The sequence below is a fragment of the Crassostrea angulata genome, chromosome 5, assembly GCF_025612915.1.
Source record: "Crassostrea angulata isolate pt1a10 chromosome 5, ASM2561291v2, whole genome shotgun sequence".
In the NCBI taxonomy this organism is placed as follows: Eukaryota; Metazoa; Mollusca; class Bivalvia; order Ostreida; family Ostreidae; genus Magallana; species Magallana angulata.
In genome coordinates this window covers 31,042,394-31,054,761 of record NC_069115.1, presented here as the reverse complement: position 1 = coordinate 31,054,761, position 12,368 = coordinate 31,042,394, and the positions used below count along the sequence as shown (strand labels likewise).

The window sequence follows — 12,368 nt, the reverse complement described above, 5'->3', positions numbered from 1 at the left end:
TGACTTATTACACAGAATTTACTAATTTGTAGCAAATTTTCCAATCAATTCTTTGTATTTATGATTGATAACTAATTCTAAAATAATGCATCTAATGTTGAACAGGGTAAGGTTTCATAAAAGTTGATAAATGGCAGCATTAGATTAAACTCCATTTGAGGGTATTATTTTTTTATGATATTTACGATATCTATTGACTAACTATATTTTGGAGTGAAATGAGAAATTTGATGGATAATTTTTTCTCAGTCCAATGAAAAGCATGACTTTATGTCTATTGCAGATCTGAATTTTCATGCAAATTTTACCGTATGGCTTTGGTAAGGTGTTTTGTATCTTGCCAAATATAATCAAAGTACTAAAGTACTGACGGGATTTTGATTTTATCGATTATCATATATTTTAGAATCAACTTATCTTGCGTGACAATTAGTTTCTAGTCTGTATTTAAATTACACACTTTTTTATAATATGAATTTTAATTAGACTTTTCAGACAAGAATTTAGAGAAACCCCATATGAATCATGTTGTGTAATATTCAAAGAAGATTTCAAACTTTGTATTAGTAATCGAAACAATTCTAAAAATTGTAAGGATCCAAGCACTATTGATATTGAACTCCAGTCTCGTTCAACCAGACGCTCGGTTGTCTCCGTTAAACTCCGACAAGCAAGAGAGCCTCTCTGTTTGTCGGAGATTTACGGAGACAGCCGAGCGTCTGGTTGAACGAGACTATATTAAACTCTTGCGTAGGAATACACGAGACTACACAAATATCTAAATTGTTCGTATCATATAACATCTTACTATTTTCAAAGTGTTTATAGATAAGTTTCCTTGAAAAACAATGCTTCAGCAAAAATTACGTCGAATTTTTCTATTATATTAAAGAACTAAGACTTGTCAGCGGTGATGATTTGTGCTTAGGTCCAAACACTGTTTCACTTTCGGTTTGCCAGAGTGACTGCATAGGAGAGTTGATTAAAATCAACTCCCCAAAATGATATCAAATTTTAACTTGTGTTGAATGACTTTTAAAAAAATATATGACATATGATCTTGTGTGTTCCAATAAATGTTTTATGGCCATTCTTACATAGTCATATTCATTTATTTTATCTTACTTTTTCGGTTTTTAGGGCTTGAGGAGGTCGTATTAAAATTACCTAATTCTCTAAAACTAGCTTGATGACATTGTCTAATACTCTAGAATAATTTCAAACAATCTTTCAACTCAAATGTAAATGAAATCTAGAAAATTTCAATGGGTATTTTTTTTTTGGGTGTAACCTATCGATCTCTACCTTAAGCAGTCACAATATCAAAACATCCGACATTTCTTTCGTGTTTGGAATGGTTACATGTACAAATGCATCAGCCATTTTCATTTTAAATCAGAATTTTGAAAATCCGAGCCCTAAGCGAAATTCCTAGCCCGATCAATTAAACCGGTATACCATTATAGAAAAAATGTATCGCGATACGATATTTTTTGTCCACGTACCGCTATACATGGGAACACCGGTATTATTGCGCAGCCCTAGTATAACTGCAAGATGGTGATGAAATTTCAGTGAAGGTTTAATGTTCAAAAGCTGGAACAGGAGAAGTGAGTAACACATTATAGCTTTCTGAAGCTTTTTTTGTTTTGTTGAAATGCCCACAGGGAGAGTTTCTGCCTGCCCCCCGAGGATGGAGAATGGAGGTTGTTTTAAAAAAAACCATGCATACTAGCCACCTTGTTTTAGTTTATTTATGAAAACGTATGCACATAAAGCCTATCTTGAAAGTTAAAACATATGGGAAAATTATTTTCTATCAGATTCTTGCACCTTTTTTAATGCCATGCACTCTATTATGATCTTTATGTTTCAGGCTAAAATTATAGATTTTGTGGTCCATTTTGAAAGATTTCGGACAGGGGGGTAGTCGACATTACAATTTTATAATTATTCTACTCCAGAATGAAACTTAATTAAATACATATATGAGACTCCTCGACAAGTTTGTGTATGGGCTATGGTACTCAGGTGACCGTTCAGGCCTTTTCGCCTCTTTTAATAATAGGTAAAAATGATACTGTAACTTGAAGCGTTGCTTCAATAATTGCAAAAGATATTGTTAGCTCGCAAGTTTTTTACAAGAAGGATTCGGTGTTCAAAGGGCCATTATAGGTCAATTACGACATTTAATACCTCCTAGCCAGGAAATAAGCAATGTATAATAATTAAAACAAAAGTTTATGACGATCCATATTTCCTATGCGATATTTTTGAACTATTTTCGTGACTAATATATACTTTTGCGTCTTTGTTTTTTCACGTCAAGAACTGATACATGTGCAATCAAGTACGTTTAATCTGTCATCATAAATCAGTTTGTTTTGCCTCGGACTTGAATGTCTCGACGTCATTGCATGAAACGCGTCATGTAATTGCTTTACAAATTGTTAACATTTCTTTGAACGGCGACCGTCAAAATTATACGGCAATATGGCGGATGTAACGTTATTTGAACTGATTTTTTACACATACGTTTGTTAACATATCAAACTTTAGGTCATCGACATAACAAATCAAAACAATTAGGTTTCGCCTCGCCTTTTATTGACTTTACCGCAACCCCACAGATTTCTGTAACAGTCAGTAACAAGCCTAATAAGTAATACTATCATGCAATATACTTATTTAAATAATCCGTAAACCGAATCATTTTGAGAGGGTTTTTTTTTTCATGATAAACATTATGAAAGCAATATTTACAAAAATGAAAAAAAAATGATTTGTAATATCGAAATGGCTCCGTATGTATTGCTCATCTGCCGTGAATAAACAAAGCAGTTATGTGGTATTTAGTATACACAGCAAACTAGTCTTGCCTTACCATGTTTGATGTTGATATCTTTTAACATTGCTTCTTTGCTTTCGTCCACTCTCATTCCACTTCTCATTCGTCTCTCTAAAGATGTAGTTTATATATATTAGCCATAATGTTAAACACTAAGACTTATATTTATTCAAATTTGATTTGAGATGTTTGATAGTTTACTTACTTCTGATTATCCAAAAGAAGAAAACAAGTGCGGCTATGAAACCAACTATCAAAGTTACTGCTATAGCAATAATTGTTGATCTGAAATGCAAAAATTTCAACAAAACTAGCCTTTTATTTTTAAAAACAAGAATAAATGCAAAGGGATTTCAATAATGAATTTTGATTATCTTAAGAGAATATTAGTTTTAAGCATCATTACGATATCATTGTTTGCATGAACTAAACGTTGAAATTATTTTTGTAATACTTGTGATATCTTACGAAGACAAGGATTCAACTGTTATTGTTCTCATAGTTGTTAGTTTTGGGGATGTGTCTTTTGTTGTTAACCATATAGCCTCGTCCTTCGAAACAAGCATATAGCAATCAGGGTCTGAAAATTGTAATATAGTACCATTTATTTAAACGATTATTATAATATATGATATTATATAATAATAATTTATTACCTTTTTGATATATCGTTCGATTTGATTCATAACTGTTTGGTATCAGAAACTTAGTTTATATACCTGATTTTTATTAATTGTTATCAGACGCATCATGTAATAAGTTTGTGAGATTTAAAATGATCATACAGATTTAACCTAACAAAACACACTTTAAGGTTCTTGTAATAGATATTAACAAAGCACACTACAAAGGTGTATGGGATACATCGTTCACCTGAGTAACAATGACTTTAACACTGAAGCCCTGCTTTATGGATTTTGATACAAACATGTCTGGGTATTTATGTAGATTGCATCTTGTTTAAAACGATCTCAGGTTTTTTTCTTAATATATACAGACTGTACGTGTATTCATGTTAAACAATTAGCACTTGTTTGGCCCAATGATTGTTTATAAGGATCTTACATAGTTAAATCATATACATGTAACGTAACATCACAGTTCTTGAGATTATTTTCCAAATATTACATTTATCATTTAAGCCACTTCTGAGGCCCGGAAATTATACAAGGGGGTGTTCTTAGCACCTTAGTATCAACGTTTTATCTCCATGCATGCATTGCAATGTCATAAATTTATGTCTTTTCAATGATTTCTTTTAAAAATGTACATGGAACAATTGACGTTCACCATAAAGAGTTTCCCTTTATAAGCCTTCATTTATCTACATGTATTATTTCGATTTCCAATCTTGAATACCCGCCGTTTCTTTAAACATTGCATGTAAACGCACTTATCCCCTTACGAATTACTATCTAAAAAAACCCACCATAGTTGACAATTCTTTAAGATTTACTTATTTTTGAAATTAAAAAATCAAAAGATTTCTCTCTCTCTCTCTCTCTCTCTCTCTCTCTCTCTCTCTCTCTCTCTCTCTCTCTCTCTATATATATATATATATATATACACCTCGCTCCCTAAGGTAGAGATTTGAAAATATTGAAAACTACATCGCGAAGGTTTTTTTTACACAAGATTTAGCTTTTCTAGCCAAGGGGTACTTGAGGAGATAAAATTAGAATAAATTCCTCCATTCGTATGTCTCATTTAGACCACCCTCATTTGGGCCAAATTCTAATTGTTGGATCATAATTTGTACACACATGAATCTACATTACCTAGGTGTCCTATCACACATATCACAGTCTTTCAGGGTTAACGACTTTTATGGTAAACAGATTTTAAAAAGAATTTTTTCTATTTTTTCCTTTGCAAAATTTTGACCACCATTGTGGCTCGTCATAATCCTGTACCCATGATTTTAATAGACTTGAATCTACATCTTCTGGTAATACTTTAAAACTCGATGTTTCTACAAAAGTTTCAACTTTAAATACTTTATGGTTTTTGTAAAAAAGTATTAAAAAGATATTTCCTCACTTAAAACAATAAAACCCCTCACTATGGGACTCACCTTGACAATGAAAATCATGATTTGAACAAGCTTGAAACACATTAAACATGCTTTTAATTGTCAAGTTTCGACATTTTTGAAATAATGTGTTTTAAAAATTAACAATTTTAATTATTGTGAAATATTTCCTATTTCAGGAACGTTTGTCACTTCATTTCAGCTTGTTGACAAGCTAGAAAGAGACATAAAAACAGATGGATGGATGACATATCTTGGATTTTCGAAAATGTTTACTTGAGCTTATCAGCTACGTTATTTACGAAAAAAAAATCACTTTTTAAACCTTACATTTATAGGCATCTGTCGAGTAATAATATCTGTCACACTTAGGAAACATTCTGTTGCAGAGAGCTGATTTCTGGTCTTGAATAACTCCACCACGATAATTGAATTCTACACAATGTCCTGAAAATTGTACAAATGTCAAAGTTTCAAAAATGACTTTTGATTAATACATGTAGGATTAGAATAAAAAATGTTAAAATGAATTCTAGCTCATAAAAAATTAAATATACCAAAAATTATTCGTTCAGGTGCGCACACTTCCACAAGTTTATTTCTGAGTCCGTTGATTACACAGTGATATTTAAATTTGTTGACAGGCACGCAATTTTGACGTAACGCTAATTCGCTACAGTTCTTTTTAAGAGCGGCCCTTTTCCATTCTGTTTTTGTAGTTGGACAGGCTGCCACCCTTTGTATACTGCTGACGGCTTCTTGACAAAATCTATTCTGACTTGTAATCAACTATTATGGAAAAATATTTGTAAGTGTATATAAATGCGCAGTGTAATAAAAAAAAATGATCTAAATAAAGTATCAAATCATCGCAACTCAAATATTTTGTTTGACTGACAAACACATGCAAAGACCGATAATAATTACCTGGATTTGCACCAAGCCAAGAACCAGAAAATAATAGATGGTATTTGCCATTTTGAACATCTAAAAAACAAATAACTACAAAGCATTTGTGTAATATCTGAGCTTGAGGCTGTATAAGTCTCTCTTTTCACTTAAAAAATCGCAAGGATTAAACAGAGCTCAAGTATATGTGCAAAATAACGAAAGTTTTTGACCAAAAAAAATCAAAATATACTAATTTGACATTATCGCCTAAATGAAGAGTTTGTGATTGAGAAATGTTTAAAGGTATTTCAAGTTTTACCATTGTAAACCTGTAATCACAATCCATTAATTTCAGCCATTATTAAACATAACGCTTATTTTTTTTATCTAAAACCTTATAATTAGGCAATCATTAGCAGGTCTTTTATTGCAATTATACATTTAATATTCTCAAATATATTGTGTAATAATGTCAGATATATCTAGAATTTAAAAAGAAGATACACTTTAGCATATGTGTTCGAAAATAATTATAAAAGTTAGTTTTGAGGGATAACTAAAACATATTTGTATGTTAATTGGGAAATGCAGGTAAACATTAGTGCCTGCAGTACTAGATAGAGGACTTTTCATTGAAGATTGACTATGATTTTTGGATAAATGCATATAACTTTGGTTGAATCTACCCGATCAATATGAGATCTAGAATAATATCGAAAGGTTTTGTTTCGCTAACATATAAATTGAAAATAACAAAGTGCCAACCATCTCAAAAATCCATAAAAAGAAATACAAATTCAAAGCAGAGCAACACGGACCTCTAAAAAAAATTTGGTAAAATATCATGTTCAAGAAATAACGGAGAAAAATCCGTGGACAATTCGGTATTCAATCAATAGTCCAGAGCAGAGTAATCATGGACCTCTGGAAAACATCAGAGGTAGGATCAGGTGCCTAGGAGGAGTGTACATCCTCTGCTGACCGGTCACACCCACCGTGTGCTCTTTCTCGTAATCGGGAAAAAACCCGGAAAAATCTGCAGACAATTAGGTGATTAATTATTTTCTAAAAATTAATATGAAAAACGTTTGTCAGCATGTGACCCATTGGAAGATTGTATTTGCTGACAAGGTCGTTGTCTCGACCATAGAATTTACAAAAAGATGACTTCAAACGAGACTGTTGATAGTCCTGTTTTATCAACTTGTTTGTCAGTAGCTTCTCTCGCCTTAGAAACTGTTTATACGAAGAGCATTCCTTTGCGTATTAAATTTACAGAGAAACGAAAACACCATATGCAGGAGATGAAAGTATATTGCTACATAAGTAAGGAAAGTTGATTATAGTAAAAAATGAAGTCTTAACGTTTATCATAAAGTTTTGTTGTTAGGTTACATGTACATGAAAATCATATCTGTAAGCAGTAAGTTTTTAAGAACAAGGTAACATATTTACCTGTATATCGAATATATTAAACCGTACGCTGAGTGTATACTTGCGTTAACATAAACTTTTATGCCACATAGTTCGTTTTATGCATGATATTTTACGGAAACAAAAGTATTTATGAAATAATTAATATTTAGATAAATCAGAGTTGAATTTTAATTGAACCCGTAATTTTCGTGTGATATTTTATTTCGGGCTGAAATGTTCTCGGCAATAGTCCAATCCACACTTTGCAAAAGTTGTTCACCTTTGCGGGGTCAACCCAAAGGTTAAAAGGGAAAAATAACTTTTCCCTTCTTTATTCATCCAAATATTCGCCCTGTGACAAGAAAGACAAGACACTCGGAAAGTCTTTAACACATACCCTAAAAACGATAAAGATTTTTTAATGCTTTATAGAAACGAAGTTGTTGATCGTAACAATATCAGTTTGTTAAACTCATTGCCAAACCCATTTATTACGTAATTAGGGATTTTAGGGGACTAACATCTTAAATCTAAAATGCTGTATGTGAAAAAGCAAAACACTTTGTTAACCATTTTAAAGGATATTGACAATCGTATACATTATCTGAAACGGAGTGTTTGAGGGGGAATTCTTATTTTCTTTGATATTTTAATCGTATCGTTTAAAAATTGAACGGAAGACCTACTTGTTACTCGTAACGAGATCGTATCTAGTTATTATTATTATTTGGATCTTCCGTCTTCAGCGGAATACTCTTCTATTATTCTATTGACCTAATTGTTTTCGTACTGTTTATTTTTTTTTCTTCCAAATTTTGTGCACACGTTTTCTCAAAAACTATTCGACCGATTTCAACAATTTTTTTACAGATGATGGGACACTATCTGAATTTTATATGTTTTTGAATTTTTTGTTGTCGGATAGGTAGACCATAGTTTGAAGTTGTGCACTATCATTTTGTTTAACGCCAGTCGTGCCATTTCTTGGAGCTCAGCTAGGCACGAAAATTGGGTACCAATTTTGAGTAAATGTTTTGGACGTTTCGGTCGGTATCTTTTTATCAGTTGATATTTTGTTAAAACGTATGTAACAAAAGTGGTACAGTATGCAAAGTTCGGTCTTTCTAACAAAATCAAGAAAAAGGGGCTGGTCCCTTTATTTAGGGTCCAGTAGACTCGTTAAGTCTAATACAAATAACTTAAAAATGATTAAGATTTTGTTATGCATTAAAGAAGCAAATTTGTTGATTGTAACAATATCTATCATTGCCACACCCATTTATTAAGTAACAAAGGATTGTTGTAATTCATCTAAAAGTTGGGGGGGGGGGCTTATTCTGAAATTGTATCGAGTATTCATGGTATCATTTAAAACAGAAATCGACCGGGACACCTACTCGTTACTCGTAACGAGATCGTATCTACTGATCCTAAATATTGGACAATATTCTACAGAGTCTTTATGTGTATTGCGTTTAAGAGTGGTTTAAAAAGAAGTAAGAAAAGTTTTGTCTGCGGTGGAACTGGAACGCATCTTTGGGTTCGCGAATAGGAACTTCTTTGACGCAGAAAGTGCCATTCAAAACACATTGTTTATGAACGTGAGGGTGTGTAAATGCCACGTTAAGCAGCCAGGTCTAAATAAGGTTAGTAATCGCTTGAACAGTGGAAGAAATGTCAGATTTTAAAAATGCGATTAAAAGGCAAACCGAAAGTAGAAATCGCGGGTTCAGTTTACAGCGAGACTGGGAAGTCCAAAAACAATGGATAATGCAATCTGCACATGTAAAACAGTCTTTAGAGAATGCATTCTACACATGTATTACAGCCTTTAGAGTTTTTGTCACGTCGTTTACAAGGGTATTCTAATGTTTGAATTAAAAGGATTTGATCTATCTTTGATAAAAGAAGAAATGGCGAAATACGTGACATGTAAATTTATTCAGTGTAAAGTCGAAGACTGTAATTGCACAGTTTTAACATTCAGAAGTAATTTATACGCTGTTTGTGGTCTAGATTGAATGGAATGCAAAAAATATACATGCACTGGAAGTATCATACGACTGCTTACATCCCATGCATTGTGCACATTTTGAGTCCCCGTACAATCTCTACGTGCCGTTTGATTTCAAGATTTCATTATAAATTGTTCATTCCGCTCCATATTTGGCAGACAATAAGAATAAGGTCCAATTTACATTTACACCAGTTTTTATTTGGATTGAGTGAAAGGTTTTGGAGTTAGAATTTTTTTCTACAGTACAAGTAAAAAACGGCAACTGAAACCCCAAAGCCAAAATATTCATGCTTCCGCAAAATATGAACACAATAGTCTGGTCTTTGGTTACTGTTTCATCAAGACCTGACGTAGAAGTTTAAGGCATAACGAGTTGAGAAAACTTCTTCAAAGAGAGACAATTCTTTCGAGAACGATTTTAGTTTACAGAGTTCTTGAAATCTTTTTTCCACTGTCAGTCATTTGGACTGACAACCATCAGAAGTTTGTCAGTCCAGACTGATTTCTATCAGTCCAAACATTTTCAATAGAAAGATGAAAACTACAAGTATATTTGCCTTATAGTTTCTCCCATTTTTACCTTAATTATTCTGATTTCTCCTAACTTTCACATTCTGGCTCCTGATAACATTCTTATTTATCACTTCATTAATTATTATTTTTTCCTTCCCTCTCTCATTATCAACTTCCTTCTTGTTCTCTTCCTCGTTCTCTTTCTGCACATCTCATATGTAACTAGGGCTCGGTTGTCAGATAGCGGAGTTCTTATTTCCCGAAAAAATTTATAAATGATTACATTGGGATTTTTGTGTGTATTTCTGTGTATTGCAATAAAAACATTCACTGAAAACCCTGTTTCGGTGTATGCAATGTACATTGAAAAAACGTAACGAGACAACACTCGCCATCTTGGATTTATAGGGGGCTCTCAGTTCACGCTATGTTTATTCTCCAATTTCTCCCATGATTTCTGACGACATCTAGGTTGGAAAATGATTGAAAGACTTATTCCTATTGTCTGACTACATCTGTTATCTGCATTATAAACACACCGTATCAATATGTACGAAATACTCGCCAAACTTACTGAGGTATTCCGAAAATGTATAATAAGTCTAGAGAGAGCGAAAAAACCCGCGAAAAACTCCTCTAGATTTATCGTATGCGTTCGGATCTCCTCAGTGAGTATGAAAATTAGTTATATTTTCGCAAGTTACTCTGTCCATATCTACCGGTCATTTGGACTGACAGGCAACCTCAAGTAATCGGTCCTTGGTTATTTTTATCGGTCTTGCCGACAGGACCGAAAGATTTCAAGAACTCTGGTTTATCAAGTTATCATATTCATTTTCAGGCCCCTAAAACTACTGTTAGGTGTCAAAAAGTACCCCCTCGGAGCATGTTTTTTTAAATTGTACTCTCGCTCTGAACAATAAACCGCAAAAAAAAAAAAATTAAAAAATCGGATGAATAGTAAAAAAGTTAGAAATTAAGGGCTGTTATTATCTTTGCCCCTCCAAACCCCTAACCTAATCTTTTGCATTGTTCTTCCCAGGATCCTTTTCACGTCTGCGCAGTACATTTATCAGTCTGTAGATGAAATATTGAAAGCTACACTCTAAAACTATGCGAGAAAACGTAAAACGAGTGAATTCGTACTGTAACTTATTATTAAGGTCTTCTACCGGAAGACCTTATTCTTTTCGTACTGTTTATTATTATTTTTTCCCAAATTTTCTGCACGCGACTTCTCGAAAACTATTCGACCGATCTCAACAATTCTTTCACAGATGATGGGACACCATCTGAATGTTATATGTTTTTGTTGTTGTCCCCTCGGTCTTGATTAACGGCCGATTTTGTAATTTTTTACGATCTATTTTGTGCAGAGCTGATCTCAAAACATATCAGGATAGGTAGACCATAGTCTGAAGTTCTGCCTATTGTTTTTGTTTTACGCCAGTGGCGCCATTCTTATAAGCTAACAATGGCTCGACAATTGGGTACAAATTTTGTTCCCCTTTATTGTACATACGATTGTACACATTGTACACGCTAGTGACATTGAGATCTCAAAAATGATATGGACCTCAGCATTCAGACTCTGTAGGATTATAGACCTATAGTTGTAAATATCTTAAATGTATTTTATTTTGTTCGTCAGAACTTCAAGTCGTCACCGGAAACACTTCAAAAATTATTTTTTCTTTTGCATTTAATTTGTTTCATATAGAATTGAAATGTAAGTAATACTCCTTACATATGTCGTGTATCCGATGTTAAATAAAAACAAAAAATTCTACTTCCGGTGAAATATCTCAAATATCTCAGATAGTAAAGTGATGAATACACGAAACTTATATAGATAATAGACATTCGATAGAAAATGCGCTCAATCACTTTCATTTTGTCAAACGTCACTTCCGGTCCTCATTGGAAGGGTTCAAACAAATCAAGCTGATTGAAAGTTTAACTGCTTTTCTTTGACAATTTGAGTAAAACTGATAAACAATAAAGTACAGGTGTCTAATGTTTAAGAAATATTAACTTTTTATTTTCATTGAGCATTTCCGTTTTTCCGTTTCCTGTCAAGGGACAAAAAAACAACAACAATGACTCCACGAGATCTCAAAAACATTAATGACTTGAACAACCAAACTTTTTGGGATGATAGCCCTAAGTATGTATCCGTGTTTACATTATTTTGTTTGAATTGTCGTCACCGGAAGTATTTAAACATATTATTTTCTTCTTTTTTTTTACATGGAATGAATACCGGTGTATCATTACACGGTCTTATATATGTTAAATAAGCAAACATATTCTACTTCTGGTGAGTTATATCAAATATCTTAGGTACCTATCCTTTTTACAAATTTTTACAAACCCGAGAGATCTTAGTCACAATTAGTGATTGAGACACGAACTTTTAGGGATGATAGACAATTAATTGAAGATGTGTTTAACGGGTTTTATTTTGTCAACCGTCACTTCCGGTACTCTCCAGAAGAGTTCAAACAATTCATGTTTTTACAAGTTTAACCGATTGTCATTGATGTCTAGCATGATAAACATTGATGTACACTAGGCAAATGTATATAAAAAAAAACAGCTTATATAATCATTCATCACGTTCATTCGTCCGTTTCCGGTCTAGTTTTTTT

General features: G+C 32.9%; 1 protein-coding gene across 1 annotated transcript in view; it reads right to left on the bottom strand.

Moving 5' to 3' along the window:
• Positions 1 to 5,863, bottom strand: part of LOC128184774 (uncharacterized) — a 28,357-nt gene extending 22,494 nt beyond the window's left edge. The window contains exons 1-6 of the mRNA XM_052854362.1: positions 5,808 to 5,863; positions 5,438 to 5,669; positions 5,211 to 5,327; positions 3,317 to 3,428; positions 3,054 to 3,133; positions 2,885 to 2,959 (exon numbers count right to left, since the gene is read on the bottom strand). Coding sequence (XP_052710322.1) covers positions 2,885 to 2,959; positions 3,054 to 3,133; positions 3,317 to 3,428; positions 5,211 to 5,327; positions 5,438 to 5,669; positions 5,808 to 5,858 — 667 coding nt within the window. The 5' untranslated portion in view covers positions 5,859 to 5,863. The remainder of the gene's footprint in view (positions 1 to 2,884; positions 2,960 to 3,053; positions 3,134 to 3,316; positions 3,429 to 5,210; positions 5,328 to 5,437; positions 5,670 to 5,807) is intronic.
• Between the last annotated feature and the right edge of the window lie 6,505 nt (positions 5,864 to 12,368).